The 18,772-nt window shown below is 49.3% G+C and overlaps 1 protein-coding gene across 1 annotated transcript in view; it reads left to right on the forward strand.

Annotated features, from left to right (window-relative positions):
• Positions 1-786: 786 nt before the first annotated feature.
• The window catches only part of ST3GAL4 (ST3 beta-galactoside alpha-2,3-sialyltransferase 4), a 154,999-nt gene continuing 137,013 nt past the window's right edge, over positions 787-18,772 (forward strand). Inside the window, exon 1 of the mRNA XM_034754768.1 lies at positions 787-1,038. Coding sequence (XP_034610659.1) covers positions 832-1,038 — 207 coding nt within the window. The 5' untranslated portion in view covers positions 787-831. The remainder of the gene's footprint in view (positions 1,039-18,772) is intronic.

Here is an 18,772-nt window from a genome sequence, read left to right on the forward strand (position 1 = left end):
CCTTGAATTTTAGGCTCTTTGTGGGGGACTTGTTATACAAGAGCAGCCCATGCAACTTCCTCTCCTGCTGCTTAGCCCTGTCTAATTTTAGACTGCAAGCTGCCCAGCATAGGGCCTATGCCTTCACATGTCAGGCCAGTGCCAGAACCCCATGGGCTCTGGGGGTCTTCCAGAACAGCAGCAGGGTGGCCAGAGGGGGGCAGGAGCGCACCTAGGGGGTGGGGGAGGAGATGCTTTTCCCTGGTGAACTGCCCCCAGACTGTGCTGCACTGGGAGATTGCATGCAACACAGGCTATCTTCTCGGAGGGGCCTGTATCTTGGGGGGAGGGGAGAAGGGCATAGGGAAACAAAGAGACAGGGGTTAGGGCAGGGGATTTCTGTGAGCCCCACCCCCCTCCTCAGATCGGATGCATTTTAAAGATTTATCTTTTTTTTCAACCCCAAAGCAGGGAAACAGGATCAACGCCCCCCCCCCCCCCCCCCCTCTCCGTCCCGGCTCCCTTGGAGAGAGGTAAACGGAGATCTTGGGAAAGGGAGACAGTTATGAATGGGGCTATTCTTATCTTGGGAACAGCCCTTTCCCTCGGCGCCTACTGTTCATTCATGCACCCGGCACAGCAGCAGGAGATGATTGGGGGGGGGGACCCCGCTGTGCTCCAACCTCCCCAGGATCAATCCCCTTCCCCCACCTACTCCTGGCATCTCCCTCCTGCTCCCCCCACCCCATCACACACACAGCTGGCCTAGGCTGCCAGCTGCTCTTTGCGCAAGCGTGGTCAGCAGGGGCGGACCGACCTCCTCCGTTTGCTCCCCCCTGCTCTTCTCAGCTCATGCTAACTTTACCCAGTGCCATTATTTCGCATCCTTCCCTTCCTTGCAAAGCGGTTGCGTTCGGCAGCCCTTCCTCCGGGGAGCCCTGCAGCCCCCTCTCCGCACAATTCGGATTACAATCCTTTCTTCCCTTTGCAGACGGCTCTGGCCAGCAAATAGCGGATCGGAAACCCCCTCCCCCTCGGCACCCGGATGGCTGCTTGATGGTGAGTTTAGCAGCTGAACAGTCCGGGGTGGGGGGGTGCGTATAAGTCCCCGTATCCGAACTCACCCCAAGCTCTAGTCGTTTTAAAGGGGGAAATTGGTCAATTGCATTCCTCTGGCTGCAGCACTCGGGGGGAGGGGGGGGAGTGTAATTGACATGCTGCCTGGGGCAAACCCAGTAGGGGCTTTAGTTTTGCCTTTGTTTTTGTTTGCTCCTGAGCTAAAAATAAAATTAAAGCGGATTTAAAGGCTGCAACAAAAGACGTCCATAAACTGGGCTCTTGTTCACCGCTGATCCAGAATCCACCTTTAAAGCACTGCAGGGAACAAGCCTCTTGTGCCTGAGATGTTCTGGATGTGTTTGAACTTGGATCCTGGCCCCACTCTCTGCTTTTCTGATTTTAAGACTAGAAGGATGTGGTGAGGAAATACCGCAGGTTTTTTTGATGGGCTCGTTTGGGGTATCTGGTTATCTAGACTTCTTAAGGGGGTTGGTGGTGGATAAAATAAACAGCCACCACCAAACTTCAGACTTGGAAAAGATGAGACTCAGAAAGGGTGATGTATTGGCATGTGTTTAATCTGCGCACCGCATCGCTGGCCGCTTGGTGAGGGAAAGAGCTTCCAGTGGTTCTGAAACGAACGTGAAGGTATCATGGGAGAGCTAGTAGAAGGCCTATGACAACAACTAGATGAATGCTGCGTTAGTGGAACTTACTGCCAAAAGAAAATCACAGGAATGGGACAGATGGACGGGGGACGGATGGACACACACGAGTTTGGTTTTCCTTAGCGTCTGGCGCTCAAAAAACCTGATCTTACTGGATTAGAATATTGGCAATAGATCAGTATTATTATTTAAGCAGGTTTTGCATTGATTTTGTAGGTCAGAGCTTATCCGGGAAAAGGAGTCCTAAAACCAGGACAGAGATTAATTTGGGTGCCTCTAAATATGACCAGAAGAAGAGCTCTGTGTAGCTTGAAAGCGTGTCTCTCTCACCAACAGAAGTTGGTCCAGTAAAAGATGTCACCTTCCCCACCTTGTCTTTCTCAATGTGTCACACCTTTAAGTATATGGCTAATAGTCGCACTTGGGCATTGCAGATCTGTGTGTCGGCAAATAGCCCCAGGGATGTGTGGTGTAGGTGCTGATGCACATACAATTTGGCTTTTGCTTTTCAATTTCTCCCTGTTTACTTGTTGCTTTGCAAAAGGGTGTCTCTGCTGAGGGTTCAGGTCCCTGTAATGCACACGCAGGAATGCGCTCTAAATGCTCCACTGCAGGAGAAACCCTTCAGAGCCATTGGAAATTCAGAAATCTTGGGACGTGGGTGGGGAAGAAGAAAGTATCCCAAGTTGTCCCTTGGGGTCTTGCGTGGGATGGGTTTGTCAGGAAGAGGGCATGGCGAATTTAGGGATCAGACCGTCTGGGAGGAGGTTTGAATGGACTAGATTCAATGCAGGAACGCAGCTGTGTGTATAACTATGCAAGGATTCAACCCTGTGTATGTGCATTAGAATCCTCCTACACCACCAATAATAGTCCAGCACAGCAACCGGCTGACTTGTTGGCGACATGAGCTAATCTGTGTTGCCTCCCTCCATGGCTCCCTATTTTGGGAGCATTGATGCATGTGTGTTTGGAATGTACCGATAACCTAGTAGCAAATGCTAAGTATGATTGATTTGTAAATCAAACCAACTTCCTTTACAAGGCCCCAACCCTTCTCAGAACCTCCTCTGACTGCAGCTCCTGAGAGGTTTCCTTGCCTAATAGGCCACTGTGCTTCTACAGCACCTTTTTGCTTGGCAGAAGGGCATAACGATCCCTTCCCCTGTGGGAGATCTGGTGCAGTGGTAAGTGACTTGCTCAAGGCCAAGCAGCAAACCAATACCTGCTAGGAACGGAACCCAGGTGTCCCGAGTCCCACCTCCTGTGGCACCTGCTCTGTCATGCGTGCGGCTCCTGGGAGTGAGTTGATGAGGGAAGTGGTTTGTGGGTGGAAGCTGGCGATGAAGAGACACGAGAAGGAAAGGGAAGTAGGCCGCCTCCTTGTCAGGCTACGGTCAGAGGCAAGGGTTTGAGTTTGTTTTTAATTTCAGCGGGTGGCTCTGCCCTGGGATGTAGGCAGCCCCCAGATGGGACTGATCGATCGTAAATATCGGGCAGTCCCGGCCTCCATGTGCATCCTCCCCATGGCAGCCAGGGAAGGCTTCCTCATTCAGGCTGCACACTCCACCTTGCTCCTCCCCAGGAGCTGGTGCGGCCTTGCTGAGAATGGCTTGACCCGTTGTTATTGCTGACGGTGGAGTAGCTTTCCGCTGCTCTACAGGTTTTTCCTCTAATGGGCGATTGAAAAAACACACGTGGCCTGTTGGGGCCCAGGCAATTAGCTGTCACCTGCTATGTCCAATGCGGCATTTTCCTCTCAACAAACACACTTGAAATTGGTTTGGGCAATGGAGTGTCCCTGGCGATAGGATCTGGCTGTAATGAATATAAAGGGGGTGTTTTATGGAGGCTGCTGGATGCAGACAGATCTTGTCATCCTCTCTAGCTCCCAGGCTGGCTGTACTACCTAGCATCAGGACTTGAGGAGAGCTTGAGTGGTGGGTTTCAGAGTAACAGCCGTGTTAGTCTGTATCCGCAAAAAGAAGAACAGGAGTACTTGTGGCACCTTAGAGACTAACAAATTTATTAGAGCATAAGCTTTCGTGGACTACAGCCCACTTCTTCGGATGCATTGGATCACCCACTCAGGCCCTCCCGAAGTCCTGGCCTGAATTATATAGTCATGGACCTGCTGACTGCATTACCAGCAAGTGCCCTGTTAAATGGCTCCAACGCCTGCTGATGGGCTGGAAGCAAAGAATACCCAGGTAGTGACATGTGAAGTGCCCATCGGGGACCTGCAGGGGGCACTGTTGGGTTTTGTTTTGTTAGATATCTCCCTCAGCATTATTATTGCTTTGAGTGGTGCTCAGTGTGGTAGAAACTCCAGAGGAAATCACTTGCCTGAGGAGTCTGACTGATGTAGGGCAAATAGTTTGGACGAAGCAGCAGGGCAAAGCTCGCTAATGGGCACTGCGGGATAGAGACACTGGGTGAGTCGGTTAGGGATGCAAACAGTGAGAACTCCAAGCTAGTATGTGGGATGGATGGGGGGGGTGAGGAGTAACGTGACGTGCGGGGAGGAAGGTGCTTTGGAAGGGGTGAGGTGGAGAAGCGATCTTGCGGTGGTTGTGGAGTGCAGTTGAGATGGGAACTTGCAGTGTGGCAGGAAGGGCTGCCCCCGGCAGCATTGCACTGGGAACAATGCATAAAGATCTGGGTAACTCTCACGCCAGGAAAGTCCTGCCAAGGGCGAGGGGCTCCTGACAAAGGTGTGCGTCCCCTCAGTGGTGGATGGGGAGCAGCGTCTGCATGCTCAGAATACGAGCCACGTCTAGTGCCTCTCGTCTGATGTTCCCAAAGCACCTCGCGCAGGTGGGTGTGATCTGGGGCATACAGAGAGCAAAATGGCTTCCGAAGGTCACCCAGCATTAGAACCCTGTCTGGAGCCCAGGTCTCCTGACCCTGTGCTCTAACCACTAGCTCATGCTGCCCCATGTGACAGGCTGCTGTTGTCCCTTCCTATAACAGTTCTGATTTCCTACTCTGCCCCTACTCATGGGTAGACTCGAACCCCTTATGCTTCCATTATCCACCTCTTCATGCCCCTGCTTCTCATTGCTTGCTGTTCTCTGTCTGGACCAGCCTACCAGCGTCTCCCTGCTCCAAGGCCACCCTCTTGTTCTCCCTCCCGCTCTCTTGCTTACAAGAAAACAAACCGCAAGCTAGGTGCCAGATCTCAACAATGCAGGTTTCCAGGGCCTTGGCCTGTCTCCACTGTGCCCATAGCATGTTAGCAAGCGCCATGCATGCTGATTAAACAGGGAAGGAGAGGGATCACACAGGGTGCTTTGGAAAGGAAGAGCTTAGGGGAATGGGATGAGACTGAATGAAGGAAAACTCTCGTGGGGTAGAGGAGAGGAGCCATTTCCTCATGTCAAGGTCAGTCACACTGTGGAATTGGTGTCCCAGGGGTAAGTTGTGGAATCCGGGTTGCTAGACATTAGTCATTCACTGCCGCGGGCTTTATTTAGTCTGCGATGTGTAGATCAATGGCTCTCAACCTTTCCAGACTACAGTACTCCTTCCAGGAGGCTGATTTGTCTTGCGTACCCGCAAGTTTCACCTCACTTAAAAACTATTTGCTTACAAAATCAGACATCAAAATACAGAAGTGTCACAGCACACTAGTACTGAAAAAATACTGACTTTCTCATTTTTACCATATAACTATAAAATAAATCAATTTCATATAAATATTGTACTTGCATTTCAGTGCGTAGTATATAGAGCAATACAAACAAGTCATTGCCTGTATGGGGCTTCTGAGGGTTCGGTGTGACACTCTGTATCTCGGGGGAACACCCTGCACCCCCATGTTCACCCTTATAATATGATTCTGTGGTATCCAATGCAAAGTTTGTCATATCGTGTGTCTTCGGAAGGCTCACGATGCACTGAGCATTGTTGTTATAGTAATGTTATAGGTTGTAACTTTATGTATATAGTTATGAGGCTGAAAATGTGTCCTCGCGGCTTAAAACAAGCCCAGGCAGTCCAGTGAGGGAGTACAATGAGGTAATGCTCACCTGACCCTGAAAGAGGGAGCAAAGCCAAGAGGGAAGAAAGAACATGGTAAAAGGGAGAGACATTTGCCATGTTCTTCCTCTCTCTTCCACCTACATCTACAGACATCACAACCCAGCGACTGAAGCGCTGATCAAAGGGGAGAGCCTGGCTGAAGAGCAACCAGCCAGCCTGTGGTGAGACGCATCTAAGTTTGTAAGGGCACTGAAAGTGTTAAGATCAGTTTAGAATGCGTTTTGCTTTAATTTCATGTGACCAAATCTGACTTGTTATGCTTTGACTTATAATCACTTAGAATCTGTCTTTCATAGTTAATAAATTTGTTTGTTTGTTTGTTCTACCTGAAGCAGTGCGTTTGGTTTGAAGCATGTCAGAGGCTCCCCTTAGGATAACAAGCCTGGTACATATCAATTTTGTTGTTAAATTGACGAACTCATATAAGCTTACAGATACAGCGGGCATAACTGGACACTACAAGACGGAGGTTCCTAGGGTTGTGTCTGGGACTGGAGATATTGGCTAGTATCATTCGGTTGCACAATCCAAGAAGCGGCTGGCCAGAAGTGCTCACTCATGTGCTGGGAGCAGCTTACATGCTAAAGGCTGTGTGTGAACAGCCCGGGAGTGGGGGTTCTCACAGCAGAACAGGGTAAGGCTGGCTCACAGAATTGAGGATTGGATGACCGGTCCAGATAACACCAGAGGAACGTCACGCTCGGGATATCAGATGTGTCCCAGAAAGCCCAGCTGTGCATGTGGTGGTTTGGGCCGCTAGGGTCACAGGATCTGTAGTCTCTGCCTACACTTTGCAGTGCAGGTACGCTTAAACTCTCCCTACATTCAGAACCCTATTGGTGCATTTAGCTGCATTAAAGGAACCCCCCCCCCAAACTGACAATGATGGCTGGAAAGAGCATGGCCTCCAGATGCCCTTCCCTCCAGATGGCCAGGGCCTTCCTCAAGCTCACAAGGCCCTCTGCCCTCTGCAAGAGCTGGAGCAAAGAGGCCTCGTGAAGTTCCAAGGCTGAGAGCCCTGCCCCCAGGCAATCAGGTCTAGGAGCAGTCTGGGCTAGGGTGGTGAAATGCCCCCCTGTAGTACTCAGCTGTCTGGGGCACAGTGGCCTAATGCATCCCCCCCCCCCACACTCCCCCCCCCCCCCACCGCTGAGCAAGTAGGTGGCCACCTTCTACACCAGCCGGAGCTTCTGGGTTGGCTGCAAAACCATTAGCAGCATCCCTGCTAACTTTGCTGCTGATTCTTTGTGGGGCTGGGCCAGAGTCCCTGGTTGTCAATTTAGCTGGTCTTGATTCAGCAGCAGGAACTGTGGCTGTGTGATCTCGTGTGGAATAGAACTATAGTTTCTGATGCAATGAACCCTGTGCTCAGCCTCTTTCCGTTTGTGGCTTTGCAGTTTCTGCCGGGTATCTTCCTGATGGTTGTCGCTGGCAGCATCATGCTTCACAGAGCCAACCAGCGCCCCTCCCTCCCTCCCACTAACTAACCAAGTAACCAGCCTCTTAGCATAGGCAGTGTGCAGTTACACTCCACTCCAAGCAGATCACTCGCTCCCAGGATAGGTATGGGCTAGTGCTGTGGTCCCTCTGACACGATCTTCCACTGCTAGATGGGAGCTGCTCCCAGCCAAGAGACATTTGCTGCTAAGTCAATAGAAAAATGAGTAAGTGCCGTGACTTTTACCTACAGATCTTACAATTCTGTCCTGAGGTACGTGGATGCAGATTCAATCGATTGCCGCATATGCCAGTGGTTAGAGCAGTGGTTCTCAACCGGTGGGCTGCTTGTGGCCTAATCAGCACAGAGCTGCAGCCCATATCACATCCTCAGGGCCATGCAGGTAGGATTGGATGTGGCCCACATAACACATTGTGGGCCACATATGTGGCCCCCGATGATAAATACGTTAAGAACCACTGGGTTAGAGCAACGCATTGTGAAGTCTTCAGTGCTAAGGTCTCTTCTGAGCTGTGCAGCCAGTGTGCTCCGATGAAAAGTATCCGGAATGGGAGGTAGAATGTCTATCACAGTGGGGTCTTGGTCTCTAATCGGGTTTCCTAGGAACAAATAACTTCATTCTAATTATTAGTGTTTAATGGGAGGTGCTGGGTGTTCAGCGTTTTGGAAAATCAGGTCACTTATTTAGGGCTAAATACAGATTTAGGAGACTAGGTTCAAGTGGCTAATTTTGGAAAAGCCTGGCTTTAATCCCTCTGTGCCTCAGTTTCCCCATCTGGTTAGCCAATACGGCGGTAAAAATGCCCTTGTCCCCCCTGCTGTAACATTCCCGTTGTTGCTGCCACCAGGGGGAGGTTTCCTGGTGATGGCTATTATAGACGCGGCATGTGGTCAGGGACGGAGCTGGGCTAACGTTCCATGGCTTTCAATTCATGCCATTTTTGCACCTCCCTGAAACTTTTCCTCCAAGTTTTGGGCTGGAATTAACCCAAAATGTCAAAGAAAACTCAGCCTAAGATGGGGGGCCGCACCTGGCTCTGTCTTGGAACTGTGCCAAATCTGCACAATTTGCCTGGTTGCCTGTGAGCAGGGTGAGATGACGCGGCGATTAAAAAAGATCAACGCCTTGTCTTCACTAGTGCCCCTGCTGGTGGAGTAGCAGCGGTTGATAGTTTGTATGCAACCCGCTGTTCAGTGTCTTTGCATGTGCCCCTTCTGGGGGGAGGGATAGCTCAGTGACAGGGTTGTGAGTTCAATCCTTGAGGGGGCCATTTAGGGATCTGGGGCAAAAATCTCTCGGGGGATTGGTCCTGCTTTGAGCAGGGGGTTGGACTAGATGACCTCCTGAGGTCCCTTCCAACCCTGGTATTCTATGGTTCTGTGACTGGTCTGACCACCTGTTTCTGCCCGCCGCTAAAATGGACTTGTCCTTGAGCTCAGTGGGGAGAACTCTGTGTGGAAAGCCCTGGGTTCGAACCCGGCCAGCTGCTTGTGATAGTGATTGTTACAGCAATGGTGCCCAGTAGCCAGCAGGTGCGTGGGCCAGACTTCCTCTCCCTAGGGAGGGTATGGCTCCTGCGTTGCCCGTAGATATAGCCGTCATCTTGAGGTGCTAACGTTCTCGAGAATACAGTGACTAGCATTTGCCACTTCTTGTGAATCTCAGCACAGCATTAACAGAGCTGCTGGGGATTCTTGAAGCTGTTTGCATGAAAGGGTTGGTTTTGCTGAAACTTTTGAAAAGGTTTTGAAATTAGTGGCACATCCCGTTTCCACGTTTGCAACATGAGAAGTGTTTTGTTTTTTGGTTCCAACTGATATTTTTTTATTTTTATATTTTAGTTACCTCTTACTAAAAAAAGGTTCAATATAAAAAGTTCAACGTCAAAACAAAATACTGTGCAATTATTAAAATAAAATGTTTTGACTGACCTGATCTATTTTTGTTGTTACTGGTTCATGAATGTTTTTGAGATTATCCTGATTTGGGACAGAGAAAATGTTTTGAAATCTCAAACTCTCCTGGGATGGAGAAATCATTTCCTATCTAGCTGTAATAATTAAGATGAGATTAATGTCTAGAAATTAGTTTCTTCTCTGATGGGCAATGGTGGTGGGATCTCCGTAGTGCTACAACTCTTTTTTTTTTTTTTTTTTTTTTAATCAAGTGGCTTTTCAAAAGCAGGCAAATCACAGACTTTGTCAACTGCTCTGCCATTCACACTGTAAACTGCAAGCAACTCTTCTGCTTTAAGGCATAGACTTTAAGGTCACAAGGGATCATCGGGATCATCTAGCAAGGGTGCTGGAACAATTTGTATAGTGGTCGGGGGGCTGTAAACCTTGGATATGATGGAAATCACTTCAAACCTGGGGGTGCGGCAGCATCTCTGTCATCTAGTCTGACCTCCTGCACCTTGCAGGCCACAGAACCTCCCCCACCCACTCCTGTAATAGACCCCTAACCTCTTTGCTGAGTTACTGAAGTCCTTATGTCATGGTTTAAAGACTTCAAGCTATAGAGCATTCACCATATACACTAGTTTAAACCTGCAAGTGACCTGATGCTGCAGAGGAACCTGCAGGATCTCTGACAATCTGACCTGGGGGAAAATTCTTTCCTGACCCCAAATATGGCGATCAGTTAGACCCTGAGCATGTGGGCAAGATCCACCAGCCAGACACCTGGGAAAGAATTCTCTGTAATAACTTGGAGCCCTCCCCATCTAGTGTCCTGTCTCCATGTTCCCTGTGCGTGAGGATCAAAGGCTTTGAGCTCCAGTTACTGGATGGTGACTAAATTTTTCTACATACGCAGTGGAGTGGATTATGTAATCACATCTAAGCAACTTTCTCTTTCTACATTTGTTTAAAGAACAGGTAGGTAGCTGATCAGAAACTTAAAAGCTGTCTCCCAGAGCTACCATTTTTGGCTAAATTGCTGATTGCTAACTTTTAGAAACAGAGGCACTGATTATCCACTTGGGAGTAACACACTGAAACTGACCGTTAAAATGTTGTAAAATGGATCTAGACCCTGGCTCAGGATGTATTCCAAACAGACCTTAGCAGTAGTGTTCGAGTAAAGCTGCCCTGTAATATGTTGGGGGGAAAAGGGGTCTCTTTTGGTTCAGTTTCTTGTTTAATTTCTTAATGGCGTTGATCGGAGGCGTGTGCTTGTCTCGAATGTTCCTGTTAGTCCTGACAGTAGTGACGCGGTGCTACGTCTCTATCTCAATCTAGCGCTGGTTTTAACTCCTCTTGCAGTGTTTTGTTTTTCCTTTTTCTCTGTGTTCTGCGGGAGGCAGTTTCTGCTTGGTGCGGCGTTGCTGGCATGCGCTAGGTGTTTGAACTGTGATCAGAGAGCGGAGGGGTCTGAGCAGGAGACCTGGGGCTAGTAGCTGCTGGGTTCCATCTCTAGCCTTGCCACTGACTTTCTTGGAAGTGCAACCTCGGCGTCCTCCAGGCAGTCGTGTACGTCTGCACTTACCCCCCCCCCCCAAGTGCTCGCTGGATCCTCGAGCCCCCCCGCGGCCGAGTAGCCCTAGCCAAACAGCACCGGTCTGCTCGCCGGCCCCAGCGCAGGGTCGCTCGCCAACCTCAGCTTGGGAGAGAGGACGCTGCATGGGCGGGGTCAGGGCTTGGCATAGGGGAGGCTTAGCCTCCCCCGTCCATGGTAGATGCCTGTCTGCCAGGGACCTGACTGAGAGCTGCCAGACTCATTTCAGGTAGGCTGCTGGTCAACTGTTAGCTGGGGACACTGCCAAGCTGGACTGGCTTTGTGCCCGTGAAGCGCAGGTGAGAAAACTTGCCCCTCTGATTCAGTGGTAGCCCTTTTTCTGCAGAATACCATTTACTTCGGTGTCTAGCCCATCCTCGTGTGTTGCTCTTCTACTGGCAGTGGCTTGCTCACATACCTCGCTGCTACTTTCTGCTTTGATTCCATTGAACGATCCTCATCCCTTTGGCCTCAAGCCCAGCCTTGGTGCTCTCCCTGCTGGCAGGTCCAGGGTGCTTACTGTATTTGTCAATTACCGTGTGCCTCGGGCATTCAGATGCCTCCCTGTTGCTCTGGTCTCATTTCCATCACTGAAAGACAAAGCCTGGTACATGTCCCTGATAAGACTTTGCTCCAAGTGCCACGGTTTGGGTTTCTTTAGACTGGCAGAGATTTACCTCTCACTGGGAACCCCCTGAGCAATCTTATTGTACTGGCATTGTTTTGCAATCTCTTATTTCCTAAAGTGATGCTGTGCAATGGGTTTTGTTGTGAAAACAAAATTGTGATGTAATCCCACTTATCTGATCTCTGTGTAGCTGAAGATTGGTCTTATTTCCCAAGACTCCTGTGAATTCTTCCCCATTTATCCAAGTTCCTGGATCTTTTTCCTGTAAACGCCTTAGAAAAACAGGGTGATGCTGTGTGTGGCTAAGATTGCTCCCTGACCACTGAATTTTTTCCATTTTGGTGAATGAAAGAATTACATTCATGACTGGGTGCTCAAAAGTGGCATCTAGTGAGGAAGCTACAACACATACATGTTGGTATGGAGGGCAGTACAGTGATGCTTGATCTTCTCCCCGGCCAAAAAGTTCCACCCGGATGGCACAGAGAAGAGGCAAGTATCTAGAGTGGGTGAAGCAGAGGGCAGGTATGAAGGGAACTACTGTGATGCTGTCAGGTGTAAATGACTGCCATCAAGATGGGCTTTGATCTATAGACAATTGCAGACCTCGTTAGTGCCCATGGTTATGCTAAGAATCCTGCTTTCAGGCTAAACAACAGGAGCAATTAAATCCCGTTAGGTGGTGATAGCTGGAAATGAGATGCTACCACGCAAGGCCTCATGACCAAGCCTGATCAGAAGCTATAGGGGTGTGGGCTGATTGCAAATGCAGGGGTTAGGAGATTGTTTGGCAAGGTATGTGGGTGAGGCGGAAAGCCAGCAGACAGACAGAGAAGCAGTTGTGAGCATGGTCTGAGACTGGGCAGAGCGGCAGAGCTCGATGCAAAGGGAAGAATGGGGATTTCTGAGCAAGGGAACTTCCTGCTGCTTGGTTCCACTGGAAACAGGAGTTTGTGGACGTTCCTTGCTGTAAATAAACAGGGTGGAGCTAAATAATGTACCTGACTCACATCATCCATTTCTCCTCTGAAAAGAACCTTTTGCAAGGCTCTGAATATTGGCTAAGCTCTCAGGCCAAAGGGGCAGTAAACGTAGTAGCCTGCGTGGAACTTGGAAGGAGGTGCACAGGTGCTGAAGAGAAGAGGTTGGAAGAGGCATCGAGAAGTCAGTCTCTGTGCACATGACTAGAATGCTAGCTGCAGTTGCATAATCTCTAACTAGTTTTCTTAATAAAGAGCCAGGTGAGTTCTAGAAATGTGGGGTCCTCTCAGGTTATTACCCGGTACGTGAACCACTGAAGAGTAGTAGAAATGTCAGGGTAAAGGTTGAGTGTATCAGAAGTGCCTGCAATGCATTAACCTAAATTCTGGACCATACAGACAATTACCACTTGCAGTCCTCCTCCTGGAGCAAGGAAACGAGAAATGACAAGGGTACTTCAGCCCTTCAAACAGCCAGAGAGTGAGAGGCCATTTTACAGCGACAGTGCGGGAGGAGTTGGAACCATTCGGTCTGTCTCCAGTCTGGTTGCCAAGGTATTGGAGAAAGACAGCAAAAAACTAAGCCTTGAGCATGCACTTTCCACCCGTCTCACCCTCCTGAACCCCGCTGGAGGTGTGCAGCCACGTTCTCTGAAGCCGTGCGAGATGAGCTCTTCTCTCTTTTCACGCTGCACTGTTGTGAAAGAGCCCTGGCACCTGCTCAGGTGAAAGGCGCTGTGCCGATTGCAGCTGCTGTTGTGATATAACTGAATGTTTCCAATCCAAAGGTTGTTACAAGGAGGAGGGAGAAAAATTGTTCTCCTTAACCTCTGAGGATAGGACAAGAAGCAATGGGCTTCAATTGCAGCAAGGGCGGTTTAGGTTGGACATTAGGAAAAACTTCCTAACTGTCAGGGTGGTTAAGCACTGGAATAAATTGCCCAGGGAGGTTGTGGAATCTCCATCATTGGAGATTTTTAAGAGCAGGTTGGACAAACACCTGTCAGGGATGGTCTAGATAATACTTAGTCCCGCCACGAGTGCAGGGGACTGGACTAGATGACCTCTTGGGGTCCCTTCCAGTCCTATGGTTCTATGATCATGGGGCTGAGAATGTCCCTTAAACGTCAGTAGCGCTGGGATACAATAACTTCTCTTCAAACCTCCAGGCAACAGAGGGAAAGACCCCTATGTTTTGGGGAGTCTGATTCATTCCATCCAGGCAGGGGAAGGATCTGCCTGGATGGAATGAATCAGACTCCCCGAAACATAGGGGTGTGTGGCACAGGTTTCCCACGTGTTCATGGCTTTGTCTTTCTACGGGGGGGGGGGGGGGAGGGAACGAAATGGGTCTTGGGTTCGTACTGTGGAAAACGGCCTTCAAAATGGCCGTGCTTATGGGACTGAAGCCAGGAAAGTTGTGTCTCCACCTTTGAAATGGCTCCCTTCCTCCCACCCAAGCAAATGCCTGTAGTGAAGGAGGCGGCTTAAGCGACTCCTTGAGAGGCTATTGAACTTTCAGTCCGGTTGAAGATCATTGGTAAATAAAGCCGATAAAGGTTTCCAGGGCAGAAAGCGGGTGTGCTCTGACTCCGTGCATTGGCATCTCCTCTTAGGGAGTTGGTTTCTGTGCTGTCAGTTTCTTGAGCGTTCTTTAGCTCTCCTAGCATTTACTGTAGGCAGGACTCTCTAGCTGCCAACAAAAGAAGAAAAGGAACTGATTTTTGGTCTGATCTGGGCTTACTTCTCATTCCTCTTCTCTCTGCCACTTCCCCGCTGCAGCGAGCTCGCTGCCCTGGCATGTGGCTCAGAGGTGCTGGTTCTGACATAAAAGCCTCATTTGCAGAGAGATTCCCGTGTCTGTTTTTAGTGGGATTACTAGGGTTTTTTTTTTTTTCTGAGCAGCGTCAGCGTCTCTGGTGCCACCCTCAGCATGGAATCCAAACAGCCCCTGCCATGAAGAGATGAGCAATGGCACAAGGAGAGGATGCAGTGGGAAGCCCAAAGGAGAGGAGTTACGTTCATGTAACCCACCGCTCAGCGTGTCCCTCTTTGAGCCTGATCCATAGAGGCTATAAATCTGTTACAGCTGCTAGATTAGGCAACTCACTCCTTCAACACAAACTGTAACATGTTGTTAGCTCTGGAGGTTCTCGGTTCGGTCCCCAGCCACGACAAAGGTGCCAGTTGTCACATTAGCCTTTTTCTCTTTAAAACGATCGACTCCCTCATGTGACCTCTCACATCGCCTGGCTGGGTTAGGGTGTCCCAGGAGGGCTAATGTCTGCAGCCATCTGGGTTCTCCTCCAACTCTCTCCCTCTTGGTGTGATGATCATTCACCCCTTGGGCCCAGTTCTGCCCTCTGCGATGTGCGCACACCCTACTTGTCCAGGTCACATGTCTGTGTATCTGAAGGCTGGATTCCCTTGGGGGAAGGTCTTACCTTCCTGTTCTGTGACGTATTGAGGACCTGAGCTGTGAACCCGCCACTACAGAGTGTATCACTTACTTTGGAGTTCCACCCACAGAGACTAAGCACTATGCCTGGTAGTGGTTACAGGGTCAGGCCCTTAGTCACAGCTTTCCTGGGGAGCTTTAAAAAAGGCCTCGTACAAGTGCACACCTAAAGGCTGTGATGGATGCATTGTTTTCGCCCAGTCTTTCCCCATAGGAGATGGGGTGGGGGAAACCTAGACTATCCACAGGACTGGAAGGGACTCCCTGGGTTATCAAGTCCAGGCTCCTGCTATCACAGGCAACCCCGTGGTATAATCCCCTTCATAAATATATCCAGCTCCAGCTTAAAACCAGTGAGGTTTTTTGCCCCCACTGCTCCTCTTGGGAGACTGTTCCAGAGCCTGCCTCCCGGCTTCCAATTGGCAGCCTAAATTTATGCATGGTCAGTTTGCCCCATCTGTTCTTGAGCCAGCATTATCCTTCACTTAACTAGCTCCTCACCGCCCCTGAAATAGACTCTTCTGATGTATTTCCGCAAAACCACCCTATCCCCTCTGAGCCTTCAAGCCAAGCTCCGAGGGGTATTCTCTCTGCTTTTGTTTCTTGTATCTGGCTTTTACACTAGCGATCTTTCCTTTGAGTTGTGTTCTGCATGTACCTGGCAAGCTCTGGGTAGGCCAGTTCTCTGCAGTCTCATATCTGTCTTGCTGCAGTGGAGTCTGATTGTTCTGTAGTCTCTTATCTTACAGGATATACTTGCCCCATGGGGACTGAGGCGTCATTCATTAGTGTTTGTGACGTCTCCTTGAGAGCCTCCCAGGAAAGATGCTAGTGAAGGGCAAGTTGTTTTTAAAAGTGTCTTGGCCAAAGTCTCAGGAGGAGAGCCAGGAATGGAACCTAGGAGTTCTACCCTGCCCTTTCGCTCCCTCTATGTACTCCTCTCTGAGAACCACATTCCCTGAGATTGTTTTTAAATGAGCTTTCTGTTAATGAACACTTCTTCGCTGCTTGCCTGTTTAACTTGTTGCAATCTTGGAGATAGTTTTGAAACAAGAAATCCATTTACTTCTCCCCCTCCCCCCAAACTTCTCTTTCTAGAGTCTGAGCAATATCACCCAATTACAGTGCATCGCACTTCTATCTTTTGAGTTGCAATTGTACAGTAAAAAATCACACATTCTCCTAAGCTGTTTGGAAAATGCCTGCAATCAAAGGGTTAAACGGCTTTGTTTTCCCTTTACATAGCTAACTCATGTATTTTTCCTCTGGTAAAATACATTCCTGCTGTGGCGTTTGAAGGTACAGTTGGCTCAGAAACCCTTGCAATGATTTTCAATGACTGACTAAGAATAAATAACGTCTTTAAAATGTTTGCAATTTTTCTCCCCTTTCCCGACTGGTTCTGGCTCCTAGATGAACTGAGCATGGCCTAAAAGTACCTGGACCAAGGACTGTACTCTTTGGGGGCTTCTTGATTGAGGCATTGGAAGCTGGAGAGAATTTGTTGAATGTCTACTTGCTGTGTTTGGCAATTGCTTGGGAGAAAGGGCCCTGTCCACACTACAGCTGCAACAGTGATTTGTAGCGGGTGAGAGACGTGGTCGATGTAACCAGTTTGATTCAAGTAACATAGTTCAGATTGTGTACTTGCAGCAGCTTTTCTGCCATCACAGCTGTGACTCAGGCTGGCTGCCTAACCAGGGATTGTATTCCAGGTAAATCTGGGCTGCAATGTCATAGCCCAGGGGTAGGCAACCTATGGCACGCGTGCCGAAGACAGCACGCGAACTGATTTTCAGTGGCACTCACACTGCCCGGGTCCTGGCCACCGGTCCGGGGGGCTCTGCATTTTAATTTAATTTTAATTGAAGCTTCTTAAACATTTTAAAAATCTTATTTACTTTACATACAACAATAGTTTAGTTATATATTATAGACTTATAGAAAGAGACCTTCTAAAAAGGTTAAAATGTATGACTGGCACGCGAAACCTTAAATTAGAGTGAATAAATGAAGACTCGGCACACCACTTCTGAAAGGTTGCCAACCTCTGTCGTAGCCTCTCAGCAGGATGTAGAGTACCTGAGGGGGCGTGCCTCAGAGGCAAAGGGGATGATGCACTGCACAGAGAGAGGAGGGCCTGCTAAATCGTTCTTGCTGTGTGGATCCACTTACCAATGTGCTGAAGGTAACCACAGAGCAGTCTAGCTGTCCTGCTACAGATCTGGCTGGCAGGGGCCAGCGGACGGAACCCCAGACCAGCAGCGGGCTGAGTGGCTCAGCCCGTTGCCGGTCTGGGGTTCCGTCTGCCGCCCGCGCTGCCGGTCTGGCACGCGAAATCTTTTACTGGCACGCAAAATCTTAAATTAATGAACACTTGGCACACCACTTCCCAAAGGTCGCTGACCCCTGCTTCTATATCTATAAAATGGGGTTAGTGCTTTGTTAAAACATCTTACTGTTTGAAAATTAAATCTTTTTAGAGCATTTCCCCACATTTTACAGATGGGCAGATGTGCTTCGGTTTCCCCGCAGTCACACAGGAGGTGGGTGATAGCACTAGAAATAGAATTTGAGTCTCCTCATTCTGACCAGAGTGCGTTCATTGGCCCACACTGTCTCTCTATGGGCAACCCATCTCCTGGGGGTTGGAACCTTTCTGCTCTTGTCCCCTCTAGTTACTGGAGGCAAGAATCCAGAACCATGTTGTCTTGGAGGATTTGTCAGAGCTGCCGAGTTTGTGAGAACTCTTACTGATGGGATGAGATGAGTCTCCTAATGCATTCTGCAGCTGCGGGGGGAGTGTTCTGCATTAAGCGATGGAGAGTTCTGCATTAAGCGATGGAGAGAGGAATACATAGAAATTTGGGATTAGACCTAGGTCACAGCGGGGTTTGAGGATTAATTGGGTGATATCTGTAAAGCTCAGTGCAACTGACAAGTATTACAGCCTGCTCGTAATCCCCAGTAATTAATATCTAATTTAGACTGTCAAAGCCCTGGGCCAGGAACATTGTCTTCCTACGTGGTTGTGAAATGTCAGCTACACCTATGGAGCTAGACGTGTACAGTAAATGATCACTTCGGCTGGATCCTGCAAGCTGCAGCGTGTCCTTGGCTGCTCCTAATGCCCATGGGCTATGGGGATGCTCCGCACCCCTGAATCAGGATCAGGCCTCAGCCAAATCTCACTGAAAGGCGGTGCCAGTGGTGAATAATTTGCTTCCAAGTGTCAATGCAGTCGTGTCAGGGAAATCGTATAAAGTGGCAGGGGAACATGTGACGAATCTGCAGATTGGCCTAGCTGCTAGGAGGGGTTTTGTCAACCCAGGAGCTCCCTCTGTCTAATAGACCTGTCCCTGATCCTGGGAGCATTATGCAGTGGGGAGGGATAGCTCAGTGGTTTGAGGATTGGCCTGCTAAACCCAGAGTTGTGAGTTCAATCCTTGAGGGGGCCACTTAGGGATCTGGGGCAAAAATCAGTACTTGATCCTGCTAGTGAAGGCAGGGGGCTGGACTTGATGACCTTTCACGGTCCCTTCCAGTTCTATGAGATAGGTATATCTCCATATATATATATATATATATATATATATATATATATATATAAAGGGGTGCGATCGGATCCTTTCACATTGCAGCGAGGATCCAGGTCAGAGCCACAATTGTAAAAATGAAACGCTGGGAAGAACCCACCCCTCTTTTAAGATTCCTGAGTGACGAGATTATCTTGATCCTCTAGAGCAGTGTTTTGATACCAGGGACCTGCTTGCTGTCTTTCAAAACTGTGTCAGGGAGACCAGCGCCAGCCCATGGACTGATTGTTGAGAAACACTGCTCTAGAAGACTATCCCCTCCCCACCCAACAGTGCAGGCATGTCCTCATTAGGGAACAATAGACATGTGCCTTGTTTGGGAATGTAGCTGGGGTGTGTGTATCATGCTCTTAAAGAGACAGACACCGCAAGGAGTGCGCACCTAACAGACGGCTTTGGTTT

This window comes from Trachemys scripta, chromosome 21, assembly GCF_013100865.1.
Source record: "Trachemys scripta elegans isolate TJP31775 chromosome 21, CAS_Tse_1.0, whole genome shotgun sequence".
Lineage (NCBI taxonomy): Eukaryota > Metazoa > Chordata > Testudines > Emydidae > Trachemys > Trachemys scripta.